The 26,263-nt window shown below is 42.0% G+C and overlaps 2 protein-coding genes across 6 annotated transcripts; both read right to left on the bottom strand.

Moving 5' to 3' along the window:
* Nucleotides 1-1,206: 1,206 nt before the first annotated feature.
* Nucleotides 1,207-7,237, bottom strand: pgghg (protein-glucosylgalactosylhydroxylysine glucosidase). The gene is made up of 15 exons (XM_020658424.3): nucleotides 7,115-7,237; nucleotides 6,991-7,035; nucleotides 6,146-6,430; nucleotides 5,844-6,054; nucleotides 5,334-5,769; nucleotides 5,141-5,260; nucleotides 4,094-4,225; nucleotides 3,904-4,015; nucleotides 3,467-3,539; nucleotides 3,257-3,393; nucleotides 3,038-3,171; nucleotides 2,394-2,489; nucleotides 2,209-2,306; nucleotides 1,903-2,117; nucleotides 1,207-1,460 (listed from the first exon to the last, which is right to left on the bottom strand). The coding sequence occupies exons 3-15, from the start codon at nucleotides 6,387-6,389 to the stop codon at nucleotides 1,384-1,386; spliced, it is 2,085 nt and encodes a 694-aa protein (XP_020514080.2). The 5' UTR covers nucleotides 6,390-6,430; nucleotides 6,991-7,035; nucleotides 7,115-7,237; the 3' UTR covers nucleotides 1,207-1,383.
* A 2,594-nt stretch (nucleotides 7,238-9,831) lies between these two features.
* Nucleotides 9,832-25,713, bottom strand: zmp:0000001167 (protein phosphatase 1 regulatory subunit 12A). Of its 5 annotated transcripts, none has more exons than XM_065957145.1 (25): nucleotides 25,369-25,712; nucleotides 21,324-21,454; nucleotides 20,993-21,111; nucleotides 19,273-19,429; nucleotides 18,973-19,117; nucleotides 18,813-18,887; nucleotides 18,628-18,707; nucleotides 15,960-16,141; nucleotides 15,766-15,875; nucleotides 15,447-15,650; nucleotides 15,238-15,320; nucleotides 15,001-15,090; nucleotides 14,725-14,826; nucleotides 14,539-14,634; nucleotides 14,355-14,445; nucleotides 14,131-14,256; nucleotides 13,960-14,053; nucleotides 13,743-13,846; nucleotides 13,586-13,645; nucleotides 13,471-13,493; nucleotides 13,309-13,372; nucleotides 13,105-13,209; nucleotides 12,495-12,545; nucleotides 12,199-12,249; nucleotides 9,832-11,140 (listed from the first exon to the last, which is right to left on the bottom strand). In XM_065957145.1, the coding sequence occupies exons 1-25, from the start codon at nucleotides 25,642-25,644 to the stop codon at nucleotides 11,054-11,056; spliced, it is 2,706 nt and encodes a 901-aa protein (XP_065813217.1). In that variant the 5' UTR covers nucleotides 25,645-25,712; the 3' UTR covers nucleotides 9,832-11,053. The 5 variants fall into 5 exon arrangements, with proteins under 5 accessions (XP_065813217.1, XP_020514492.2, XP_065813219.1 ...); XM_020658836.3 differs by having other exon boundaries at nucleotides 15,960-16,165; nucleotides 25,369-25,711; XM_065957147.1 differs by lacking the exon at nucleotides 12,199-12,249 and having other exon boundaries at nucleotides 15,960-16,165; nucleotides 25,369-25,713.
* Nucleotides 25,714-26,263: the final 550 nt, after the last annotated feature.

Below are 26,263 nucleotides of genomic sequence, written 5' to 3' on the forward strand. Positions count from 1 at the left end.
GCAAGCAGATGATGCGGCGTTTGTTTAAACACGTCAACACGTGAAATAATAAATGGAGCGAACCCAAAGGAAGTTGCAGGGCGGAGTTAACAGCGCTTGCTCAGGTTTGAAATTATCCAATTGAGGTGTGACCGAGTGCTGCTCTCCGCCCACACACTGCCATAACATACAGAAAGGGAGAAATGTATTTTAAGAACTCATTAGATTTTGATTTTGATTTTGATTTTTTTATTGAAGGGTTTTTTTTAAAATTAAAACAGAAACAGGCAATGGGAAAAAAAAAAAAAACATAAACATAAATTAGGCTATATGTTCCCAAGCCTGCCTGCAAGTTCCCAGTTTCCTACATACATATATCCACACAAACCTATACATATAGACATATCAATCAATAATAATTGATTAATAAAAATAATTAAAAAAAATTAAAAAACAACAACAAAAATGAAGAATACAATTCATGCATCCATGTTATCCTAGAATATTTTCATGTTGTCAGAAATAGACTAGTCTCTATTAGAGACTAGACTAGAGTCTATTTAAGAACTCACTAGAGGACACACAATGGGCAGCCAGAGGGGAACAAACTTTTTATGTTATGTTAGTGAAGATAAATATTGGGTCCCTTACTCTTTTTTTTGTCAAGCCTCTCCTGTAAAGTGATGGACTCGCAGTTCTCTAAGGACACAGCTACAGGATATTGTTAACTATTAGTCACACTACATTGTTCAATAAAACATAATTCTCATTAAATTAATTCAAATCAATGGTTAAAACATACATTTCCATTTAAATGAGGTTAAACAAATCCAATATTTGATTAAAAATTTTCTTTTTTTTCTGTATTTAGTGCTATTATATTTGTCTGTGATCTTTTATGCCTTGTCTGTAAAGCACTTTGGTCAGCTGAGGCTGTATTATACTTGCTTTACAGATAAACTTGACTTGACATAACAAAGGATGTGAATGTTCAACTCACCAAGGTATGGTGAACACTTTTAACTACGGTATAGTTTACCCGTAATCACAAGTTCACAAGAGATTGAAACAAAAGAAAAATCAAGCTTTACACCTATATCAGTTTTCTTCTTTTGTAACAAGGAAAAATCAACAGGAGGCTCCACATGTTGTATGTAAAACATCATGTGGTCCTTAATATTGAGTCCAGCCAGAGGCAGTTACAAAATAAGTATGACAAACACATGATCTTTTTGTATTTTCTTTAATCAAATCAAGAAAAACAGTCCACTTTCATTGAATGCTTATATGTTGTCCGTGGTGAATGGCAACGTACAAATTAACAAGAGCTGCTGTATAAAATAACTTGAGGACATATTCTTATTCTTGGTACATGTGATCGTCAGGATGGTCACAGATTCTGTTTCAGAAAGGCCAACAGGGAGACGGTGAAGCTGTTTTGCAAACATATCCAGGCTCTCGAGGAAAAGTTACAGGCTGACCTGAAAAATAAGAAAATCGAACCATTTTATTAGGAAAATGAGATATGAAATCAAGGAAGAAAGTGAGGATAATGACAACTTAAAAAATCATGGTTCAAACATGAGGCATACAAACATATACCATTAATTCTAAAATATAGAAAGAAAAAATAAGACTTGTTGAATTACAGTAGCAGGAAGTCATTTTCAGTCTTTTATCTCAATGAATATAGCTTATTGGATTGGTTTGTCTATGAAATCACATTGTCTTATTGTGGCCATTTCAGTGCTGTTTTCTGAAATGATCATTTTATATTAATTGTTTGCCTATCTTGACTCTGCCTGTTAACATAGAAGATTGTGTTCTTCTTTATTATAAATAAATTATATATTTATTTGTAGCAAAAATAAACCTTGTTCTCAGAGAAAATAAAATGTGATGCTAAACTGCATTGTGTGATACCTCGGATGAGAGGGATTTTAGTTCCTGATCCCTTCAAGACCACATGTAGATCATAGGATGTAGCATTGCTGGCCTGTTCCCTCAGTATGATGCAGATTTCATCTTTTCTCAGCAGCCAGTCCATCTGACAGCCCAAGTAGCCTACTCCACGGACGTAGAGCTCAGAAATGTCCTTGGGGAGAAGTGGAGAAAAAGCCAGGCACTCCCTCTGAACTCTACAAAAAAAACCCCACAGTTTTCAAATCAACATCTGTATCACTGTGAACATGCTGTGTTCATTTAGAGTTGTTTTTCATTCCCTCCAACCTGAAGCCAGTGTAACCAAACAGCACAGCTTGCAAGAATCCTCCCATACCAGTGAGAAAGTTAACAGCACCTGATCCATCTGATGATTCACTCCATACCTAAGGAGGAGAGGTAACCACACTAACCATAGGTATGCAATTAAGAGGCATGTACAAGTGTTGTGTGTTCATGAGTCAGAAGGATACCTGGAATGGTCCCTGGATGTTGCTGAAGCACTTCTCTAGCAAAACATGAGCTTTCTCTGCCTCCCCCAGCTCCAGCCAGCCAATTGCAAACATACCCTTTTAATTGAAAGTAAAAACATTGATTCACACATTAGGAAAAATGAACAACATGATATTAAAGTTGATGTAAGGAAACACTCTAATAAAAGTACTTATGTACTCCAAGTTTTAAAGAATAAAGAATAAATATGTATTCGACAGTATGGTTGTAAAATGAACACAGACTCCTACCAGAGACATAAACATTACAGTTAGTAAGAATGATTAAATACTATACAATAAATTGCTGATATGCACTATGTAATGAACATTTCTATTTTAGGGACATTTTGCAGTTTAACTTATCTACTGTCAATCTGCATTTTTGGCCACATGGGGGCAGTACAACAATCTATAAATACAGTGTTGATAGTATTCATTTAACACACTTATAATTTTGGGTTAATAAACTGTTTGGTTTTGTCATGTTATCATGTCTATGTAATCACATAGCAACAGAAGCCTTCAAGGTGATAATTGTGTGTTCAGTGTCAACCCTTATTATACTCTGTTGTTGGTCCATAACAACTTTTGACAAAGGTTCAGATACAGTGGTCGTGTCTTACCCATGTCATGGCCGGACCATTAGGGTCTGTCACTGGCTCATACGCTTCAAGGTCATTTTTCCTGACCTCTAGGGACATTGGCAATCCAAGAGGATAGCCCAACATCACTGCATCTGCCTGTTTCACTGGATGCCCTAAGAGAGGACATGTTGACGTCATGTTATAAACTCTAGATTTGAACTTATTCAGGTCATTTTCAGAAGGGTACAAACAATGAACCTTTGATGTAGCCGTCATACTCAGGATGGTACTGGGATTCTTCGTTAAAAGGTATTTTGAGGTTTTCTGCCACTTCTTGCCACTCCTTTGGTGCAGGATGTTGGAGGAGGGCAGCCAGCTCGACAGCAAACTGTAAACTGACACAGGAAAAAGTATTTTTATTATTTGTATTCACAAGTCAACATTTTAAGGATATGAAAATACTAGTACCTGAATTTGGCCACTGTGTTGGTGTAAACAGAGTCGTTGACATTGTAATAGTACTCATCAGGAGGCATGACACCTACATGGTACATTGGAGAAATGTGTCATAATATTGTCTTAAAAATAAACATTATAATTATTACGTGCATATGATATCGATACGCAAACTGGGACTTATTGCTGCTAAATGTTTTATTATAGAAAAAATGTATAAACAAAATTAAAAGGTATATATAAAGATAATACAAATATTCAAAAAACTATTACATTCAGATACTCTCATAACATTAAGAGCCAGGTCCAACTTCATTGTCGCGTGTCAGCTCAGTGGTGGCAATTTAGTCAAATGTTTTTATTGTTAATATAGGGAGTTACCTTGATAATCATGTAGAACTCTAATCAATATTGTGTTATTATTACTGTTTGTCTTATTAAGATCTTACCCAAGAGATGGTATTTTTGGTCCTCAGGTTTATATGTGACTCTGGAAACCCAATAATCAGCCACACCAAATACCACCTCCCTGCCCCTGCCCTCTGTGAACATGGATATGTCCTGAAACAAAGCTCAGTTAATAGCCTATCATAACCTCATGAGAAACAATTTGACAGTGAGAGGGGATAAATGACGTACCCCAGTGAGGTAGAGATAGTGTTGGAAGGCCAGGGTCACGTCCCCATTGATGTGAATCTCCTGTTGCCCATAGATGTCCTCCGGACACACCTCCCTCCCTGACACAGCACTCTCCCATGGGAACTTAAGTCCCTGTAAAGATGAAAACTTTAGTTTAGACAATTCATCAAAAAAAAAACCTAACACTTCAGTTATCTGCAACTCTGTTTCAGTTGAGCTGGTTTGCTAATAGCAACGACTGCTGCTACAGTGTTAGAGCAGTTTAAATTCAAATACTTTTTACTTCCAGCCATCTGTCAGGTCAAAATCTATTATTGAACAAGCTTTTTTTTTTGCTAGCTGTGCTAATCAAACATTCTAGGTTGAAAGGCCTACAGTTGATGTTTTAAGTACTTAACTTTTATTGTAGGCTTTGACTAATGTGTTAAAAAGTATAACTAATGTGCAATTTGTTTTCTTGCCAGGATTAGTAAGAAGAAACCTATTGTCATGTCTGAATGCTAAATATTTGTGTTAAGATAATAAACCTCCCTTATCATAAGAATTTAAAGTAGGAGTTAAGGAGTGACCCTAACTAAATCCAAAAGTAACAAAAGGCACTTACGAGGATAAAGCTTGAGCTAGCATCTTGTACCAAATGTTTTTCATCTGTACTTAAAGAGTACAAATCTCCACTTAAAACCCACAAATAGTCTACATGTAATATTTCTGTTTGTGTTTTTTACTCTGAAAAGAGCTATAGGCTGCCAGATTCCCCACGCTTCAAGTTTCACTCTACTTATGCTGACATTTTCTCAATTAGTTTCGTTATAAATTCTGTAATTTACTTATGGTCCAACTCTTGTTTCTGGTTTCACATGTTTTTGTCATTTCTATCATTGAGTGTGATGTGTTTTATCCTGCCGTTTTAACAGCTGTTTTATTTAAAAGAAATATATTTTCTCTTCAGCCTTCCAAGGAAATGTGTTTGGCTCAATGTGTAGTTGTGCCTCTACTTGATTGATGAGTAATGTTAGTAACACCTGGATTACCCACTGATAATAATACCTTATAGCCCTGCCTTTGGGCGTTGTCTTTTGCACCATCTATTGTCCCCACCCTATACTCCAGCACAGCTCGCGCCAGCTTTGGATAGAAAAGGGCTATGCCAGGATACATCCAAATGTCCTACAACAGGAAAGTAGGGTCATTGTGTGATACTTAATTCAACCAAGCAAGCTGTCATCTGGAATAGCTTTACCTGGTCCCAGAAGACATGGCCCCAGTAGTCCTGACCATCCCCACCATTAGACAGTCCACCTGGACTTACCCCACCAAAGGAACTAGAGGTGTCATGTATGGAGGGGAAGGCGCTGAGGAGGTAGAACAAGCACCCAATCAGAGCCTTGCAGAGGCTCTCTGAACCAACCACCTCCACCTGGCTCTGCAGCCACAGTTCCTTCCAGGCCTTCTCGTGGGAAGGACGAAGGTTACCAGTCGACATCAGATTCAGACCCTCGTCAAAACAGGCCTCAGCTGTGTCTAAACTGTTGGCCACGATCAGGATAAAGCCCCAGCGGGCCTGACTCTGCTCTGGAAGCAGTGTCAAAGAGGAGGGTACCGGTGTCCAGATCAGGTGCACTTCAGGACAGGAACCTCCTGGGATCTCAGCACTGGTTGTCTTTCCCTGGATGTGGCTGAGGGCGAGAGGGATTTCTGCTGTCAATGACGTCAAAAACGCGCATTTCACACTTGTTTTTGTTCATTTTACCTTCCGCCTTTGTAATCAGGTCCAGATTGAAAAACAATGTCTTTGCTCTGAGGTGTGTACGAACTGACCAGATTAACAGTGATTGGCTCCTCTGACGTCACCTGACGCACCAGCAGGACCTCCATCACCATCAGGTTGGAGTAGTATCGGTGTGAATACAAAGACTGTGACACAGTTACGCTTGCTGAGCTCATTGTGTGAGTAAAAACGCCTGGTGAGAAGGTGAAGACATTAGCAGCTTGGAATAAGATCAGCAATAACACAATTTCAGTCAATGGGACAATAATGGTCCCTTAGATTACCTGTGTGTGTGTCCAGGCTGTAGGTGTGCTGGGCTGGTTCCTTTATATCAACTCTCACAGCTAAAGGACAGGGGACATCAGCTCGGTGACAGCGGCCAGCCTCCCCATTGTACACACCACCCATGTGCATGATGTTGTTGAACACCCTCCATCCCAGCAGCCCATTTGCCAGTGGAGGGAGGAAGCGGAGGTCACTGGGTAAGGTGTCCGTGGAGAAGATGTAAGGGTCTGATTCACCAGACATGGCGATCTTTACTCGGAAAGCTTTAACTGAAGCAAAAAGTCCTGTATGGAAAATGCAGTCAGAGTTTGTTGAGACGCTCTTCATCAATAAAAGTTTTTTCACTTACTGTGGCAATGGTTTTTTTATTGCAATTACCTCAGATCTCTGTCTGCACTATTGCACTTCCTCAATCAGATTAGAACGATGGTAAACTATCTCCATGCATGACTAAACGGCATCTTGTGATTTCTGGTAAACTTTTACAGTAGAATCCCTCACTCAGTTTTCACAGTGCCCTGACATGAAAGGCTATTTGTAGATTGTGTACTTGGACACTTTTGTGTCACAAGACTTCTCCATATGGCAACTTAGAAACACATGAGCAAATATTTAAAACAAGAGAGGCTAACTGAACAATCTAAAACAGAAGAAAGTTAATTTGCAGATGGACATTTAGATTTTTAATTTTTAATTATTAAATGCCTGAAGTAAATTTATCATAATGTTAAAGAAAACAAACAACCTCAGAGTTCAAGCTAAGTCACTTCTAAACGTACAGCCTGTTTAAACATCAAGCAATCCCTTTTCACAATGGACTACAGTGGGAATGTTTCAGCCTCACTTGATCAGGAAGAAGCATCTGTTTCTGCAGCAACAAAGAGGAATCCTGGAAACAAGAAAAGTGGAGGTTAAAGTTCCCAAAGGTACTGTTCTTGACAATTGAACCTAATGAAAAAACAGTCCACCTTCTAGGGATTGTTTTGCAGGACTCAGAAGTTGTTGATAAGTGCAAGTTCAATAGTATCCCGTAGTAGCAGGAGGAGGCCATTCAGCTATGTGTGCTGCTAATCACAAAACCCGGACCTGGGTCTGTGATTGCTGGAAAACATGGCACGGATTTGATGTGGAGAACAAGGAATGGCTGCTATTGAGTGTTCCTGGTCATTTCCCTCATTTAGGAACCCTCCTGTTCATAGACTACAAAAAAGTAGTAAACCAGCATTCATGATAGGAGCTGGTCAACATGTAAATATCAGAGAGAGTTGAATAAGTTCATCTTTTCGTGTCTCATTTAGCATAGTACACACTGGATCACCAAACGTGAAAGGTAATGATATAGTGCCCTGAACTTGTAATTCCAAGTGGAAACTCAATAACAAACACACCCAATGTCAAATCAATATCAATATGGCAAACTTCCTATAGGCCTACTGTTTAATAGTTGAAAACAATAGAAGTAGTTAGTCGACTAAACAGAATGGAAAATAGGACTTGGGTGAATGCAAGCTGCTGTTGTCAAATGGAAATGAATGGTCTTTAAAAAAATGTTGCTTCATGTTGAAATAACCTTTTCACTCTATATTTAATTCCACTTGCTGCTCACTCGAATTACAGTAAACAGCACTTTGCTAAATGTCTTACTTTTTAACTCAAATGGTAAACCTGGACCACAGTACAGAAAAAATACTGTATTTTCAATTTTGGGTATAAAGCATTGGATGTGCATTTAGCAGTCCATCTTTGAAACATTGTGGTTTCATTGTAGATAACATCCAGCTTAATCTAATATAGTGACGCCACCTGTAAGTAAAGACAAATTCTCCTAGCACATGTTTTTGTTTATTACCAAGTATACATGAATTCGTTTTTGTTACAGTTTGACGGGTTGTCTAAATACAGGCTGCAACATCTGCCACTTTATGCATACATATTTATTATTAAAACACCAGGACTGTGTAGCTGAGGCTGTAAAAATACTCTGCAGGTCACAGTGACAGTGTTTACATTCTCATCCTATCTTCTCCAAGAAGCATTACGTAGCTCCCTCCATGCAAGATCATGTCATCTCTACTCTGCGGATCAGTTCATCACCACCTTTGGGTTGGGGTAAAGACTTTGAAGATGTATTTGATGTAGTATAATTATTACTGTTGTTGGGGTCTGAGGCAGGAATGATCGTGTCTTTATGGCAACTATGTGTGGAAGTTATTAATGCAGCCTAACATTGACCCCAAATAGTTATAATTCAACACACAACACTAAAGCAGCAGGCCAAGAGTTATCAGTGTCCGCCTCTGTTGTGTGTCAATTCTAATAAGTCTCCTAATTTTCTATTTATGCATGCATTCATAAAATGTTAATGTTCTATTTTGTATGGAATAAAAGCAAGTTAATAAAGCAATGTGATCACCTCAGGTCAGTTATTATTCGGCTCATTAACAGGCTGTGTTGCTTTGCTAGTTGAATGTTGGAAAGATAAGAGCTTTTAATACAATAGGCAAGGAGGATTTAATGAAGGGTATTATGGGAAATGTAGGATTCAATACATGTGAAAATATGTCCTCCTCTATTTTCCCAATTTTATGGCAGTAATTGACCTTTTAGTTGCATGGTCACAGTTTTACACAACCCTCATAAGGACACGATCTTAAGAATAGAATAAAATAAATCAGTTGATTGTGTCTTATTGAGCATTTCACAAACCATGTTTCCAATAAATCAAAGCATAATGTTATACACAACCTGAAGCCTTCTTGCAAGGTCTTCGGATAACATGAGCTGAATCTGGGGTTCCTTAGTTGTACATTAAAGCAGGGCTATTTGTAAATTATTTTAAGTCAACCAATTGTTCAAAATGTATAAAAAAGTAATTCCCATGATACTTTTTTTTTTCAGCAAGTTATATGAACAACAAATCAACAAATTTGGTACACCACTTGGTGGCGCTGAGGAGCTGTTTGTGCAGCATCTGGCATCATGCCGGAGGTCAGAGCCACAAACCCTGGGAAAAGCAGTGCTTTGTCCATATAAGGCTGCAATCCATCCGCTTCCCTCTTCCTCCCCAGCTCCCTTCCCCTGTCTTTCTCAGACCTGAGGGATATTTACAGAGAGAGCCTTGGCCAGCCTGCCCTTCCTTATTAGGAGCTCAGCCTGTTGTCAGTACTTCTCCCCTGCTGCACAGTGGTCCATCTCTTGCTCTCTGAGATGAGACAAACAGATGGATGTCTGCTGTTCACTACACGTTAAAGCTAAGAAGACAACAGGACTCTGACAGCATTACACAGACATCCACTGAGTAGAGGCAATGACACTGACGATGTACGGCCCGCCTGGGAGCAGCACCAGCTTAATGCAACAGTCGAAACATACTGGAAATACATCTGTGTTGTATTGCTTCTCCTATTTCGCTTGCTGTGTGTGAGCGTAGTAATGCTGCAGCTGTTCTTCTCTTTTTTTTCCCCAACCCGAGTGATGTAGGACATCTGGCTACCAGAAAAGGATGATACAAGTTTAGTGAAGCTAGAGCAGCAAAAGGCAAACAAACTCATGACTGCACATGAAATAAAAGACAGGAAATAAGTTTCAGTGTTGTGGATGGGTACAACGTTTGTAAGCAGCTTATATAATAGTGATATTTATCTCAAATTAAACCGATGTCTCTACATAAAAACCAGGCAGTGGCTATAAACAATTTTTTTTATTAGGGTGCAGACATCCATTCAATATATTAGAAAACCAACATGTGAAGAAAGGCTACATGGGACTGACATCAGAAAGGGTATTATTCAAGCCTAATATTTATACACATTTATTATACATAACCATGCTCGCTTGCACGAGAGGAATTGACGATAACAAACTATGAAAATAATATCTTCATAAATGGTAATAATTAAACCCCTCCATAGCATGAAAAGCCTTCGACAGAACAGCAATTTCCATAATTGTGCAATGATCTTTGACCTTAAGCTATGGGTTACTTCTCCCTCCACTACACCTCAGTGAGAAATGAGTTTGTCTGGAGGACGGAAAAAGCCTCACAGGTCTTTTATTGCTTCGTAAGGAGTAAAGTGCTGTGGTCAACTGACCGGATTCTGCGGTCATGTTCGTTTTTTTTTTTTCGTTTTTTTTTTAAAAGAGCATGGAGTGTGTCTGTTGTCACAAAACTATAAGTATGAGGGGAGGTGCATAGGTGGAGAGGTAGGTGGGTTCAAACACTTGCATGTGGAAACAAAACAACCCAACAGCTTCATGGACTTCCCCCTGTCGTCAGGACGTTGTTGAATGTAAAGACAGAGCCTGAAATGGCTTTTTTTTATTTTTATTTAAAGAAGATCTTCACCAAAAAACCTGCTTGACGACGTTACATTTGAACTGTGAGGGGGTTTAAATTGGGTTTTAAATTTGTGAAGAATGTGACGTGAGTGTGTTCACTTAAAATAAATACTATATATGGTGGGATCTTTAAGGCCCAAGCTGCCTTGTGCGTTCGTGGAATGTGGCATCGAGGAAGTGTGTGATGCACGCATGGGAATGTGTGTGCTTGTTAGTGTTTCCCTGATGCAAAGAACATAGATGTTGTGTGTGCAAGTGTGTGTGTTGCACCAGCTGTGGGCATTCTGGCTGTTGTCAAGTCTCATGGTGCTGCTTGTTTGAGCCTCAGACCTTTACGCCATCCTGTGACAAAACAGGCATTAAGGCACGCAGAAAAAAAAAGCCTCTCCAGCTGTTCGCAGGGAGGCGTCACAATCCAAGTCAAGCTGTGGTGTTCATGTACATGTAGGACATTCTCTCCCCCTCTCTCACTCTTTGGCACTCGGAGGAATGTGTGGAAGGATGGACGGATAGATGCATTGAGGGAGGGGGGGGCGTTCCCTGATCTTGGTGTCTCTCACTCCCTCAGTCTATTTGGAGAGTTTGCTGATGACACGGATCAGTGCTCCATTTTCATCTTTAAGACGCTGGTTGTCTGCTCTCAGGTCGACCAGAACCTGGTGGGGGGGGGGGGGGGGGGGGGGGGGGGGAGAAAAAATAAACTTTCCTTAACAAAACAATTACAATTATTGATATGGTTGTATTGCTTGTATTAACATTAACATTATGGGTGTTGATATTAAATATGATCTGCAGCTAAATCAGCAGACCAGGTGCACCTCATTCAGGTTCAGGTTACTTTATTTGTACCCGTAGATAGGTTTGTTTGCAGCCAGCAAGATCGACCTCCATCATGGCACACAGATTACAAGACAAATGCAACAATGAACAACACACAAGAGAGAAGGAGAGCTAAACCAACTCAGACATGTAACTACAAAATATAGTGATAGAAGCACTCAAGGCTCCACCAATCAGGGCATAGGTGAGAGAGAAATCTCCACCGATAAGACCAATTAAAAACACAAGTAAATAATCTCTCCAGGTAAGGTACAAATACGTTTTGGCCATAAATAAATAAATAAATAAATAAATAAATAAATAAATAAATAAATAAATAAATAAATAAATAAATAAATAAATAAATAAGGTGTTTGTGCAAACGTGGCTACAGCTTGTTCCCTGCAGTGATAGCAGCAGGAACAAAGCTGTTTTTGTACCACTTTGTTCTGCACCTTGTGACTAAAAACCTGAGGAGGGGAGGAGCTGAAAAGCACTGTGCAGAGGGTGGGAATCATCATTTCAAATCCACTGCAACTGTCTTGTATACAGGGATGCCGGGAAGGGCTGTGACTCACCAATCAGACGCCTGGACCATTTTAAGGTTGATTTAAGGAGCTTTTCTCTTCTAAAAGACGTTTGACTGAATAACATATATAATTGTATTACTTCATATTATATATATTATTTCCCAGAAAATGACTCATGCTTCCCAAACTAATCATACGTCAGAAAAAGAAGTCCCATCGTCTGAAAACAACGTGTTGGGTGATACAACTCGACAGCACAACTCCACGCCAACACTGGCCTGCACAAAGCTAATGCCGAGCTAAAAAAGCAGAAGCATGCAAAGTCTCTGTGGCTGTGACGAGATTATTTCCGAACGTCTCCTCACCTTCAGCTGCTCTTCCAGCTCTGCCATTCGCCGCTCCAACATCTTCCGGTCCTGATGCCAGGGAAACGCATGTGGGTGAAGAGGGGGTGGGGGGGGGGCGGGGGTGAAGAGGCAGAAAGTGGCGGAGACATGAAGCAGGGCCACAAACGAGTGAAAACCGGTGAAAAAGTGGTTCAAGTGGAGAGAAAAGAGGAGAGAGCGTCAATGAACGGTGGGGTGGCAGATGTGAGGCATATGAAGCCGCTACAAAAAAAAACAAACAACAAGAGGAGGCATCACCAGCGGGGATGCGTTACCTTTCTCTCCAGCTCCAGTAAGGCTGAGCAGTCACTGAAGCGCTCCTGTCGCTGTTGGATACAACACATAATGAAATCAACACAAACACGATCACAGGGAGTGTGGAAAAGAAAAAAATTCCAATTATAGCATCAAGAAGCAAAACCACAAACACTGTAGGTACAGTGACAACAACAGGACAGGGGTAAAGGTGAAATCAAAGTGCAACCCTGACAAACGTAGCACTGAAGTCAAGAAATGAACTACAAGTCATAACAGACGTATCAAGGTTGGAAAGACAAAGCTCCTGAGGAAATCAATAAGCTTAAGTGTGTTTTAAGCTTACTGTTATTTCTTTATTCTTTTAAATATATATATATTTCAGGCTTTTTGCCTCCTCCGCTTCTTTAAAAACGAATAAAATAAAAATAGAACCTTTATTTATTATCGGATGGACAGTTTGAAAAGTTGTAGCTCACTAAACTAAACACACAGCCCGCTCTGAAGTGAACTTTTCTTGGAAACATGAAGCACTCATTAAAAAGGTTCGTCAAGAGGCTTTCTTTTGGTCTCTACATGAGTGAGCGTACAATTAAAGTTTGTACACTCAGTGTGTGTCTGTGTCTTCACCTGTGTGGCCTTTTCCAGGTCCAACCTGGTCTGACTGACAATCCTCTGGGTGTCCTGCAGCTGAGACTGGAGCTGACTGTTTTCTCTGGACACGTCTTCGAACATCTGACACACACAGACACACACGCAGACACAGCAATTCATACAAAATAATACATATTAAAAGAAACAACTCTGACCTTGACATCAGCTCTGTCTGCTCACCTTCTTAAAATCCCTGGACTCTGAGCTCCCTCCCTGGGACCAGTCGTTACAGGATAAGTCCAGCCTAAGCGGTGGAGGAGCAGAGGATGAGTGGTCAGAGATTCTGCTCTCTTAAAGATTAAAGAAAGTTGTGAATCAAACAGGTCAAAGGCTGGAACTCACCTAGAACTTAAGTGTTGGTCCGTCTGGAAACAAGAAAAAGACACGCAGACAAGTTATGGATGCATCTGAAATTGCAGTCCACGGAGACAACAAAAGAATGCACACAAACACACACCTGTTGATCCTGCCCACTGCCTGAGAACTCTTCCTCTCCACTGGGGTCATTGTCATCGCTCTGTTGATGATACACACGGCACATCATGTTCAAGTATTCTACTGAATCAAGTCTCTTATTTCTTGTTTTGTCTGTCAGAATGTTTGCAGGGATGTACCTCCCCGGTCCTTTGCGCTTTTCTTCTGGCTCGAGCTTGTCTCCTCTCCCTTCGCTCCCTTGCCCATCGCTCCGTCTCACTCTCCCCTGAGCTGGCTTCAATCTCTGGAACGAAGGCAGACAACAACAAGGCGTTTTGGAACAAATCAAATGCGTTCAACATTGTAACCGCTCTACATTTTCTAAGTAAAAAGGGGGGGGGGAGTGGTGGAGCGTACCTCTCCTCTCGGGCCTTGCCGTGCCAGTGGGCTGCGTGAGGCCCAGCAGGTCGGACTTCTGCAGGCTGGCGATACGAGACCTCCAGCTCACTTCCTGTAAACACAGCATCCCGCTATTTAATGTCACGCGACTTTAAGAGCTGGCCTATAACCCTGAAACACTGCGCTCACCCCTTCCTCTCCCTTCTTTGGTTTGGCTTCCTTCTCTTTCTCCTTCTCTTCGTCGTCCTTCTCTCTCCCTTTGTTGTCCGTCTTGATCGTCTTCTCCGCTTGCTGCAGATCTGTGAGCGTCACCCCCTTTATGTAACGAAGAGGTAAGCCTGTCTCATTATCCAGTCCACCGACAAATGGAGCGTATGAAGTTGATAAATGGTTTAAGCAGGTGACGTTTGTACCTGGGTGGAGCGGCGGGACTGCCGTGCGTGTCTTGATCGAGCTTTCCTCTGTGCTTCAGCCTCCTCATCCCGCACTGGTGTCAGATATGACCTACACAAGTAAAAAAAAAAACACACAGAGAGGACCATGATTTACAAACACAGAGCCCTTTCACACACAAGCGCAAACAGAACAAGGACTCACTTGCGCCTCTGTTTGGTCTCCTGCTCCCCTGTGACGCGCGAGTTGAAGGCGGTGACGGCCGACTGATCCTTCTTCTCTGCCTGTTCCTGAGGAAGCCTAAGGACGAGAGAGAGGTAGGAGGTGGGATTTCAGATCCTTCAGACGAGTGAGGAAAAATGAACCGGAAGTGGAAAAGTGATAAAATACCTCTGGGCCAAGACGCTGTTGAGGCGGCTGAGGCCGGAAAAACTCGTTCCTGTGCTGGTCGAGGTCACAGTGGGATCATCCAGTCTCCTTCCATAAGATGAGCTGGTAAGACAAATCCCATTGGAAACACAAAGGCATCTTTCACAGCCACACGCATTAGCAGTCATTGTCGGGGGGGGGGGGGGGGGGGGGGGGGGGGGGTGACAGAGCAACGACAATCCCACACGAATAGGAGAGCAAACAAATACAAGACGTGCAGTGGGCAGCAAGACTGACCTGTGAAGCAAAGAGGGGGTGGAGCTAGTGAGATCATTCCCTGACTGACTATGGAGGCGCCTGGTGTAAGAGGAGCTACGGCTCAGCCAGCTGAGAGAGAGAGAGAGAGAGAGAGAGAGAGAGAGAGAGAGAGAGAGAGAGAGACAGACAGAGTGACAAGGGCACATATGCAGTGACTCAGAAAAAAAACAGATTCTGGTTTCACAAGCGTGGGAGCACATGAGGAGACCGGCCCACCTGTTGGAGTTGTCAGGGCTGCTGTCTGGTATACTGAAGAGCCTCCGTGTCGGGATGGGCGGCACGCGAGCGAGCCGTGGTTCCTGAGGGCGAGAGGATTATGAGGTTTTCTTTCATGAGAGTCTCGACCGGTCACGTGACAAGAATTTGTTCAGTGTTTTCTAAGTGTGTGCAATTTTCTGACTGATGTGAGCGCTCGCCATGCAGACCTTGGTATCGGCCTCGGAGCTGAGGCGGGGGCTGGAGGCGGAGCGGGTCATGCCCAGGGCGGTTTCTGGAGGTCTGCTGGAGTCCTGGGTAGAGTCAGAGATTCCAGCTGAGCCCAGAGTCACTGAGCTGCCTGCTTTCCTCAGGGAGGTTCTCCAGGAGCCTGGAGCGGGAGCCTCTGTGACTTGAGGCTTGCTATGGTCTTGCTATACAGCCAGGAACAAGTTATCGTTGTTATATTTCATCATTGCCAAAACAGAATCATTGTTCTCGTTCTATTCTCGTCTTTATTACATTTACATTTCTTTATATTTTTTTTACCTTTTTCACTTGGCTTGCAGGAGTGCTTGTTGACATGGAGGTAGGAAGCAGGCCAGTGGCGTTGCGTTTGTTGTTCAAGTTGTTTATGATCTCTCGGTTTTTTGCTTTCTCTACACAACAAAGTACAATCATTGTAAAAAAAAAAATCACAAGCCACGATAGTCCCAAGTACAGACACAGGCCTCTTTTCTTACCAGACTCTGCGTCACTCTCCGATTCGCTCTCCTCCTCTGAGCTGGAGCTGCTGGAGGCCTTCCCTTGGTTCTGAGTCTGGCTCCGCCCCGTCTGGCCTTCCTCCTCCTCCTCCTCAGCCGGGCTGCTGGGCAAGGCGGGAGGCGGGTGCTTCTCTCGCTCGTGGAGGCAGATCTTCTCCTTGCTGCTCATACGAGAGATAGAAGTCCTGCAGGGGCGGGGCCAAGGTGGGGTGGAAGGACAGGTGGCATGCAGGGAGCTGATCAGTGAGGGCTATCATTCCATGTGCAGCCGATTAGAAGGAGCATGCGCCAATCAACACTCAGTGTGGAAAACGGAGGCCTTGTCTGTGATACCGTTTTAAGCCCTGCTGTCTCATCACAATATCAACATTAAGATTTATATTACTCCAACCTTCAGCCTTTTACTAAAAAAAAAAGTGGTTAGTGCGCACGCCCCATGGAGGCTGTAGTCCTCCAAGCGGGCAGCCAGGTTCAGGTCTGACCTGTGGCTTCTTTCCTGCATGTAATTCCTCATTCTCTCTCTCCCTACTTTCCTATCTCTCCAATAAAGGCACAAAAAGCCCCAAAAAAAATCTTGGGAAAAAAAATCCCTGATATGTGATCATTCAAACAAAGCCCATAGAAAAACCCGCGAGCCTCCACATAAAAGACAGTGTGAAAATAATTATGCTTTGAACAAGTACCGTATTCTCAATTTTAGCTTTAAGAGTGCAAAAATATAAATTGGCTTGTTCGTTTTAAAGATCTGCTAGTAGGGGCGCCACTTGGCCTAGCGGTTCGTTCACGCGGCCCATGTGGTGTTCCGCTCTATACACTGTCCTATCTAAATACAGGCATAAAACGCCCAGGAACGTAACGGCCATTGTTGAAAATCCTGTAGAACTGCATCACGAGCTTTTCATTTAACATCTCCTTTAAACAACACGTTTACATCACCTGACAACCACAGCCAAACCAGGGTTTTTAAGATAAACTCAATGTCCATGCCGGTGTTACGGTTAAAAGAGTTACCATGTTAACTGGTGACTGTCAGCCGAGTGAGTCTGGTTGTCGTACATTATGTGTCCTAACGAAAGCCTATTTGTTTAGCTTTCATTTAAACATATCTCTTAAGTAATTTTGACATTATGATTATACAAAAACGGAACCAAGAGGCATTTGTTAGGACACTTTCAGTCGCGTTTGTCTGAAAGTCGTCAGTTAACATGGTCGCTCTTTTAACCGTAACACCAGAACGTCACTTCACTGATCTTGCTGATAAATAGAGGAGAATCCCTCTCCTTACACCGCTGTAGGATGAAAGTCTACAAACATACAGGCAGCGTTATGTATTATTGATCGGTCTGGGTCGATAATGCTGCTGTTTGAGAAGTGAAGGGCATGAAATTCCTCATCATTCAAGCATCGGTGAGTGTCAATTTTAGTGTTCTGGGGCAGTAATCTGAGTTAACGGCAGGAATATTCAGCTTTAGTCAACATAATGATGTCAGGATGAGGAGAGGTCCGATGTTTCCCCTCACAGGGTCTAACTGCAGTGATCCACAAAAGTCCTCCTTTCTGTTTTGTTTTTTTCTCGGATTAAATTTTGTTGAAGCAAAACTCGGGCATGTCTCCTCGTCAGTTAGCGTATCACAACAACTGTATTTCACTTGAAAAATGTAAAAATAAAACTGATAAAACTGAGACCAGTAACTTCTCAGTAGCGTACAGTGGTAGGGAGCCTTTCTCGCCCTCCAGGTGGGCGGTTCCATAGGAGTGTGACGTGACGTGAAAGCTATGAATACATTTTTCAGTTGTCAGAGAGTCAACCATGATACTAATACAAAGGTTACTATTGGCAAATCATTTCTAGTCACTTCATTATACCAATAGATTTTTTTTAACAGCAAAGACCTGATGGACGATCTGGAATAACGCAGTATCTCATTCATTCACTTTGTTTTTACTTAAAGCTCCTGTGAGCAGTTTTTATGAACATACTGTAGCACCTTATGAGACCGTCAGCCATGACACTGTCATTAACTAACTAATTAAGTTATCTATAATGCCTGTTACCACTGCCATTGGGTCAGAGTAAGAAAATGTAATGAACAGCAAGCTGCTGAAACAGCCTTTGCTCACATTTTCCACTGCAAAGATTCACAGTTAGTGACACACCTGGCCATTAAAAGAAAGAAGGATATGATATCTTTCTCAGAAAACACTACTTGCAAAGTTAAACGAAGGTTCCTCACAGTGTTTTTAATGCTTTATTTTATCTTTCCCTTTATGATCCTCCTCTGGGATGGCAGAGTTGCTCTAGAAAGCTGTTTATAATCGTAATCCATCTTTCCCTTTTCGTTCCTGTGCATAGGACAAATGATTCCATTAAAACAAAGTTGAACTTTAGCTGACATTTTGGTTGATGTACTACATTTTTTTTCCCTTTACCCAATGTGTAAACACTACATGCTAAAAGCAGGAACAGTATGAAATAGGGACTATTGCCGACTGCTACATCTTCTACCCAGTGGCATGTCAGTGGAGGTAAAAACATTGCATATCTGCATGCAAACTGCTGCTACTGGAGTAACTGGGATTTAGCGGAGGAACAGCATAGCACGTGCCCACCAACACACAAACTCATGCCCCGCACACTGGCACTAACCTGCGTGTACGAGCTGGTACCGTGGAGATCTGCTGGCTGGTTTCAATAACAGGAGTCTGTTTCTCTTTCTCGCTGCGTAACTGAAGAGGAATATAAACACTCATAAACACAGAGGAACACTCGGCGCTGTAATGCCATCAATCTTACCGGGTTTGTCTAATGGAGCGAGAGAGTCGTGGACTCACAGCGTTCTGTTTCTTCTGCAGCTCCTCCAGAGAGTCCACCAGGTTCTCATCAGCAACGTCTAGAGGGGTTTGGCCCTACGTGGACATCGACAGAGTTTCATCAGACACAGCACGACGATGAGGGTTCAATAAAAAAAAAAAGGTTGTTGTTAGAGCTCACCACGTTGTTGACAGCACCCATATCGCACATGTTGTCTGCAAGCAGGGTGCACACCTCCTCCAGCCCCCAGTGAGCAGCCGCGTGCAGGGGCGTCCACCCGTCCACGTCCCTGCCGTCCACGTCCACCCCACACTGCAGGAGCACCCTGAGCGAAGGCAGAAGAGGGGAGGAGGGAAGAAGGAGGGAGGCAAATGAGAGGGGTAGAGGACGAAGAGTAATCAAGAGTGAAGCAAAAAGTAATAAATAAAAAGCTGTTCGACTTTGTGTGTTACCCAAAGAAGAGGAAAGTTAACAACTCACTTCAGGACTTCTATGTAGCCTTTGGCAGCGGCAACGTGCAGAGCGGTTGCCTTGGTGTTTGGGTGAGGTGTGAGAGTGCCGCCTCCTGCCAGCACTGCCTCGGCGTCCTGGAGCATGATCCTCTCCTCCTCCTTTCTGGCCAGATCCACGTCAATGCCTGAGATGAAAAACAAAAGAGGGTCAACATGAAAATGTAAATCTGATTTGAGACATTAACAACGGAAAACACTGTCTTAGTTACACGTACTGTAAGTAGGGCTGTCTGTATTAACTAGTTAAACAAGACCAAATAAGGTCTGGAATTATTGCATTCTTATTTATTCATCACATGCTATTTTGTCCCTTTAGGCGCACTGTGGCTGGAGTGTCGCCCTGTAGTCACAGTGATGGAAAAGAACGACACTGATGCATCTTTGAATGTCTCATTTCACTTTTAAAAACTCAGCTGACGAGTCAAAAGTAATATCCATCCTATGACATCAAACATTTCACGTTTGAACCTTTCCTTTGAGCGGTTTTCATTACATTTTCCGTGGTTAAGTTAATGTTGTAACCTTCGATTTACCGCAGGGTCCTTACTATATTTCAAAATAAAAGCAGAAAAAATACAATTCAAACAGCAAGTAAAGTACTCTCAGCTTAAGACAGTACAAATAAAACGTGATTAATTGCAATTAAGTGATTTATCGCGATTAAAAATATGAATCTTTTGACAGTCCTAACTATGAGCTTTCATTTTAATTTAATTTAATAAATGTTTTATTTGCGGTCTATGAGTTTGGTCTCATGAAGGAACTCAACCATGTGTGTATTTCACAGTGAGAGCATTAGTGAGGTACTATGAAGGTCACAGAACATCAGAGCGACTCTGTCCTCGTTTCTTTGCCTATTTCTGTCAACTTGGATCACGTTAATGTGACCACCACCAAAAGAAAACAGAAACAAGTTTTGAAGCCTATACATTTCTGAGATTGGTTTTAGAGTCAAAGCCAAGTGCCCTGAGCTTTATAGCAATTCTAGATTGCTCAAAACAATATTACCGGATGTCAAGACCGTTCAGAATTGAATACAGTCAAAACAGTAAATATATAAGAATACCTAAAGATCTACACTGTGCTGACATTATTTTAATGCTGAAATTTGCTAAATGTTGATCTGAAACGTCATGTATCTATCATATAGACTATATGAAACAGGCTGATAGTGTCAGTGACATCACCAATTGGTCTCTTGAGAGGAGTTTTGAAGCCATACAATGGTGCTCAAAACGTTAGAAAGGCCACCTTAAGCTAACTTTCTATCAATCAAGAAACCAGAAAAAAAAGGTGAGGCAGACCTTTTGCCTACTTGCAAACACCCACAATGCACCAGTATCTGTGCGTCAGATCAGCCACGCCCCTAATTATTGATAACTCTTAGCCTCTGTGTTTTCATAAATCAGTTTTTGTTTGTCATGGACAGTACCAGCTGAACATATAAAACTGAAGGAGAGACTCCAGTGTGCAGCTCAATGTAAACGTAGATGTATATACATTTATTCAGTGCCTTTTTTATTGGACATCAATCTGCCTTTTACTCACGCACTAGACTTTTCAAGTTATGCAGATAGACAGTGAACTCAGGCTCACTGTCTATGAACTCACTCCCCTGCACAGAGCAGAGGCAAACCGCTGCACGCATTAAAACAGCAGCGTATCTTCTGCGTGAGGCGAAACCTCACCTTGTTTTTTGATTTCAGCTTTGAGAAGCCTCTCCATGACGTCTTCTGTGGCCACGTCCAGAGGAAGCTCGCCTTCACTGTTCACCGCCCCAACGTGAGCGCCATGCTCGATCAGGTACCTACAAAAAAAAACCCCACAATCATCAAACAGTCATGGGTAAACAGAAATACACTACTTTGTATGCTTACTGTATATTACAACTTGTAAGTATTTGTTTTACAATATGCTTAGCAATGTCTCCATCAGAAAGGACTTAAATGTGGTAAAGACTTTCTAAACACTGAGGACTACATAAATCCTGCTGTCAGTACGATGACAGACAACACTCACTTGGTAATCTGGATGAAACCGCAGGAAGCTGCAGCATGTAAAGGAGTCCAGCCCTCGTTGTCCCCTCTGTTTATGTCACTCCCGCTCTCCACCAGAAACTGCACCATCTCAGCGTTTTCATCGATGCAGGCCTGCCAGAGGACACAGCCACATGATGGATCACTCAACAGGTCTTGTTGTTTGCCATTCGTTTGCGAGAATCCCCAAAACACACATTTCAGAACGGAAACCCAGGCAGAGAACCAGTCTGTCAAATTTCCGTTTCAGTTCGGTAGAGAAGGTCTTTGGCACACTTTGTTTTGGTTGGTTTTTCTTAAAAAGAACAAAAAAATGCAAGCATTTCCTAAATCTATTAAATTCACCTGAAGCACGGTGGCTAAAACAATGACTACTGTGTTTGCTTAGTGCATTGACTCTTCCGTTAAGTGGGCTGCTTAAACCCCTCAAGTCCTTTTCTGGCACGACACGTGGAACAGTGAATCTATTTAGCTTCTTTTCCTGAGGCCAGGTCTAGCTGAGATCCCAACGTGAGCCAGTAGATGTCCCAAGATGAATCCCATGAGGGCCTCATGATATTATGTGGTGAAATGACGCTTTAATTTCAGCTATATTTATGAGAAATAAATACCCTCATAGGATAGGAGGATCTGTGTTTGCTGTCTTTTATGTCACAGTATTTGCTGTGTTTATTCAAGCTTTTATGCTGGAAAAAAAATGAGTCAAAGATTCATGTCAGAACTGGGATAAGATTAGTTCATCCTGGTTTATAAAGAAACACCTCTCCAGACATTTCTAGTAACAAGCTTGATTCTTAAAAGAAGGCAGGATGAGGCTGATATCTGTACTGGCTACACAGAAGAAAACAAAAGTGCTGTTTGTTGCCTTCACGAGACAAAAGGGTTTCATCTTAGTGCCTCGAATGACTTCAAAAACAAACATGATTTGAAGTGTGCAACAAGCAACAAGCTCAAAAAAAGGTTGAGCTAAGTTTAATTTAGGAGACTGTCAGACTTCCCTAAAAAGAATTATCACAACATTAAACTTGTTCTCTATGAATGTTAAACAAAACAAAAAGCTTTAAGTGAGTGTCATCATGCATGTATAACATTGGCTGCTAACACTTATTAGCATTATCCGTTAATGTCTTATTTCAGAAACCAATGCGATTGCCAGTAACAGTGTCTCAGAGTCATTTTGCTTTTCCATCTGAACATAGTTGTTATACATGTATACTGACATATAGATATATATCAAATATATGCCAGCATAAAAGCTTTGAACGGTGGAAAGCTAACAGATCGATGTCATGCATGTAAAACATTTTTACCATGTTCACCATCTTTGCTTTGCATACTTAGAAGGCTCGCACCTGGTATGAAAAGCATGCAATGTGCCATAACATCGTCCAATATGGCAAAAAAAGCTTCAAGAATATTTGCTGTGACCGACCAACAGTCTGCTGTTCTTTATGTTTAACACAACACCTGTGTTCGCAACACGTCCCGTCTTTAAATAAATCCAAACAGCAATCGTTGTCAGCACTAAATAATTGGCACCACTTGATCCGAGGGTAGATCTCTTGAGCTCCGCCTCCAACAGAATCAAAACTGTTTGTGTACAAATATACAGTATATATAGCCATTATACCCAATCCAATAAGTAAAATGTATGCATGCTAAGACAACAATTTGCTTAATTACCGGTACATTAAAACAATCTAATTTATTGCAATAAATTCAGACTTTAAGATATTTATTGTGAATGCTCTTATCCCCTTAAAAAATGAAATTGCAGTCAAATTCAAAGGCCTTATACCTATTTACTAATTACCAATAAACACAGAGTAAATCATATATAACCTTATTATTAGTGATGCATGTATTTGGTCATAACCAAACAAAAAGGACAAACAAGAATTTGGACCTACATGTGAGACTAGATTAAAAGTTGCAGAATTTTCCATTCAGCAAGCACAGGCTAAAAGTCAGTAAACCTGCAGGTAACTAAAAGACAGCATGACATTATGACAGAGACATATATTATTAATGATTCTCTAATTCACTGCAAAATATTATTCTGTGCGGGGGAAGGGAAAGTACAGGACTTTCTACTGCGCGTTCTATTTGAAAAATATGACAAATTAAATCCATCTGTGTGCTTCATTCTTCATTCATGAATGTGATACTGTCATATCAGAGGGACAAGGTGTTATATGTTGTCTGTCTCATTAAATAACACGCTTGCCCTCCCTGCCTCTTACCATCACAGTTACTCTGCAGGACGTCCCAGCAGCAGGTACCTGGAGCTGCATAGAGCTGTGTCCATCAGGACGTCTTAAGCCACCTCCTCTAAGAGGCTTTGCTTTTGGCTAAATCAACTAATCACAAAGCTTCTACAGGTCTGCAGTGTCCCTCATAATGTAATATAATTAGTGCGGTAGTAGTTGGAAGTCATTTTAAGACCCTGTAATGAAGCTCGTAGTACGAAAGCAGAGCCACAACCTTTGGAGTCAGAAGCAGCATTCACTGGCAGCAGAAGAGGGGGAGCCCTCTGAACAAGTGCTCCAAGTGGAATGAATGAACAGAGGGCACTTCTTGCACCCTGCGTGTTACGAGGGTGCACACACAGCCTCCCAGCAGACTCCTTCACTGGGTCATCAAGTGACTCATTGTGGAAATCGCCTCTGACAACAGCGGCTTGTGCTGCTCGAAGAATGTTTTCCATGTCTTCATCCGAAATCCCTGAAGTCCCCGCCATGGGGAATTGGCAAGGGGAAGGAGAAAGAGGCAGAGGGGAGGAGGAGGACAAAAGGAGAGAGAAGGCACGGTGAAGAAGACAGAAAGGCTTTGGTTGGAAAGTTTGGAGAGTGTGGGCCTATATTTAATGCCGGTTGCCGGGGCGACCGATGAGCAGAAGGGGAGGGAGAGAGGGCCACACTGGGTGACAGTCCCACATGGGAATGGCCAGGGGACCCAACATCCAGCAAAGGGCGGGCTCACTGACTCCTCTGAACTAGCAACTTCATCAGATACAGAATCCACTTAAAATTAAAAAAAATAAAAAGGGAAGCACAAATCTTCTCTTAGCATGACATCATCGGGAGTGCCCAGGCCTGCTGAACTACAAATCCAGCGCCAGTGGGCAGGGCAATTAAAAGCACATCATCTCTTTATGTTGACTAATGGGTTTTGTCAATATCAAAGTCCAACCCATGTGACGGCGAGTTGACCGTTTGCACAGACAGCAACATGTTTATTGCACAAGGTATTATAAAGACAGAGGAAATACTGCATCACAGAGGGCCTGTGTGACAGTGATGTAGTCCAGGCTGCTCCTGTGTTATGATGACTGAAGTCAAGGAGGGGGGGGGCTGAGCTGCCAGTAAGACTGGAACATGTTTAGGAGGAGTGCAGCCTATTTGGGAGATGCAAATGCAACAATCCTCAAAGTGCAATTTAAAAAATAATAAAATAATAAAAACTGAAGGTCAGATCTGCCTCTTTGATTCTGCATGTTTTTCCACAAACCTTCATTTCCTAGAATTCGTCTGAAAAACTATGAAAACGACTTGTTGAATTCAATTGCCTCATCTTTTTTTTTTTTCCACATGAGCATGCCAGTCCATGTTTAACAATGATCCCCCCCCCCCAAAAAAAAGGTTTAGAGATATCTGCTGCTCACTTCTCTCATCATTGACCTGCTTTGTGTGCTGGTAATAGAAACCTATAACTTCACACAAAAAGCGGATGGCCCAGCCTACTAACAGACTGAAAAACTAACTGTCCTCTTACACAGGCCACCAGGACTTCTGCTGGGACTTTAAAAAACACGATAAAGTCATGGGATCCAGTATGAGAACAAACATTAAGTTTAAATCATTGTTACTTCTTGGCCTCTGACTCGTCGATGAATTGATCTTCAACCGTCGAAGCGTTGACGTTATCTGAGCAACAGTTGACTTTTAAAAAAAACTCTACCAGCTCCTCGACATTTAACCATGACGATGATCGGGGACAAAGTGAACAGAAAGAAGGGTTAATCCTACCTGGTGAAGTGCTGTCAGCCCGTCGATGTTGGCGTGGTTGATGTCAGCTCCCTGCCGAAGCAGCGCCGCCACCTCCTCCCGGTCTCCGGCGGAGCAGGCGGCCATAAACACGGCTCCTTGGGCGAATCGGACTTTCGCCCGTCGCGTACCGGAACCGCCTAAAGTTCCCCGGGCCTCCGATCCCGTCTGATCCGTCTCGGAGCCCAGCCATCGCTGCAGCTGATCCTGCCGTCGCTGTTTGGCAGCTTCGGACCGGGAATGGTCAGTGGCCGCCATCTTCCCTGGTCTGTCCCGGACAGATTCAGCTCATGGTACGAGCACAAGCGGAGAGAGTGGATGATTTGGAGTGAGCCTCCCCCGGGCTGCGCCCCCTGGTGGACAGACTCTGGAAAGGAAGCCTTGAACTTAAAGCCCTGTGCTGCCTTCAAAGACCCCTCGAAAGTTTTTCTTATTTAAAGGGAGGGTTACTATATCTTCATAAACTACATTGTTTATTTTATTTTATTTTATTTTATTTTATTTTATTTTATTTTATTTTTCATTTTTTATTATTTTTATTAATTAATTTTATTAATTTATTTGTTAGGGACAGTGCATATTAATGAACAGCTGTAAAAATGCCAGATTATAGCAGAAGTGCTAGTTTCCATCTGTTGTCCCTATTAACATTGGCATCCTTATTTTCAACAAAAACACGATTGATTGATAAAACTTTATTGTCAGAATGTCTGGAGTTTGTCTTGCATTCCAGCAGCCACGTTTACAACACAAACATCAAAGAAAATTTACAAAAATAGACAAGATTACATAATACAAAATATGATCACAACATAAAGCCTACACACAATTATCATTACGTCACTTTAATGTAGAGGCAATCACGAATTACCTCAGG

The sequence above is a fragment of the Labrus bergylta genome, chromosome 7 (genome assembly GCF_963930695.1).
Source record: "Labrus bergylta chromosome 7, fLabBer1.1, whole genome shotgun sequence".
Taxonomy (NCBI): Eukaryota; Metazoa; Chordata; class Actinopteri; order Labriformes; family Labridae; genus Labrus; species Labrus bergylta.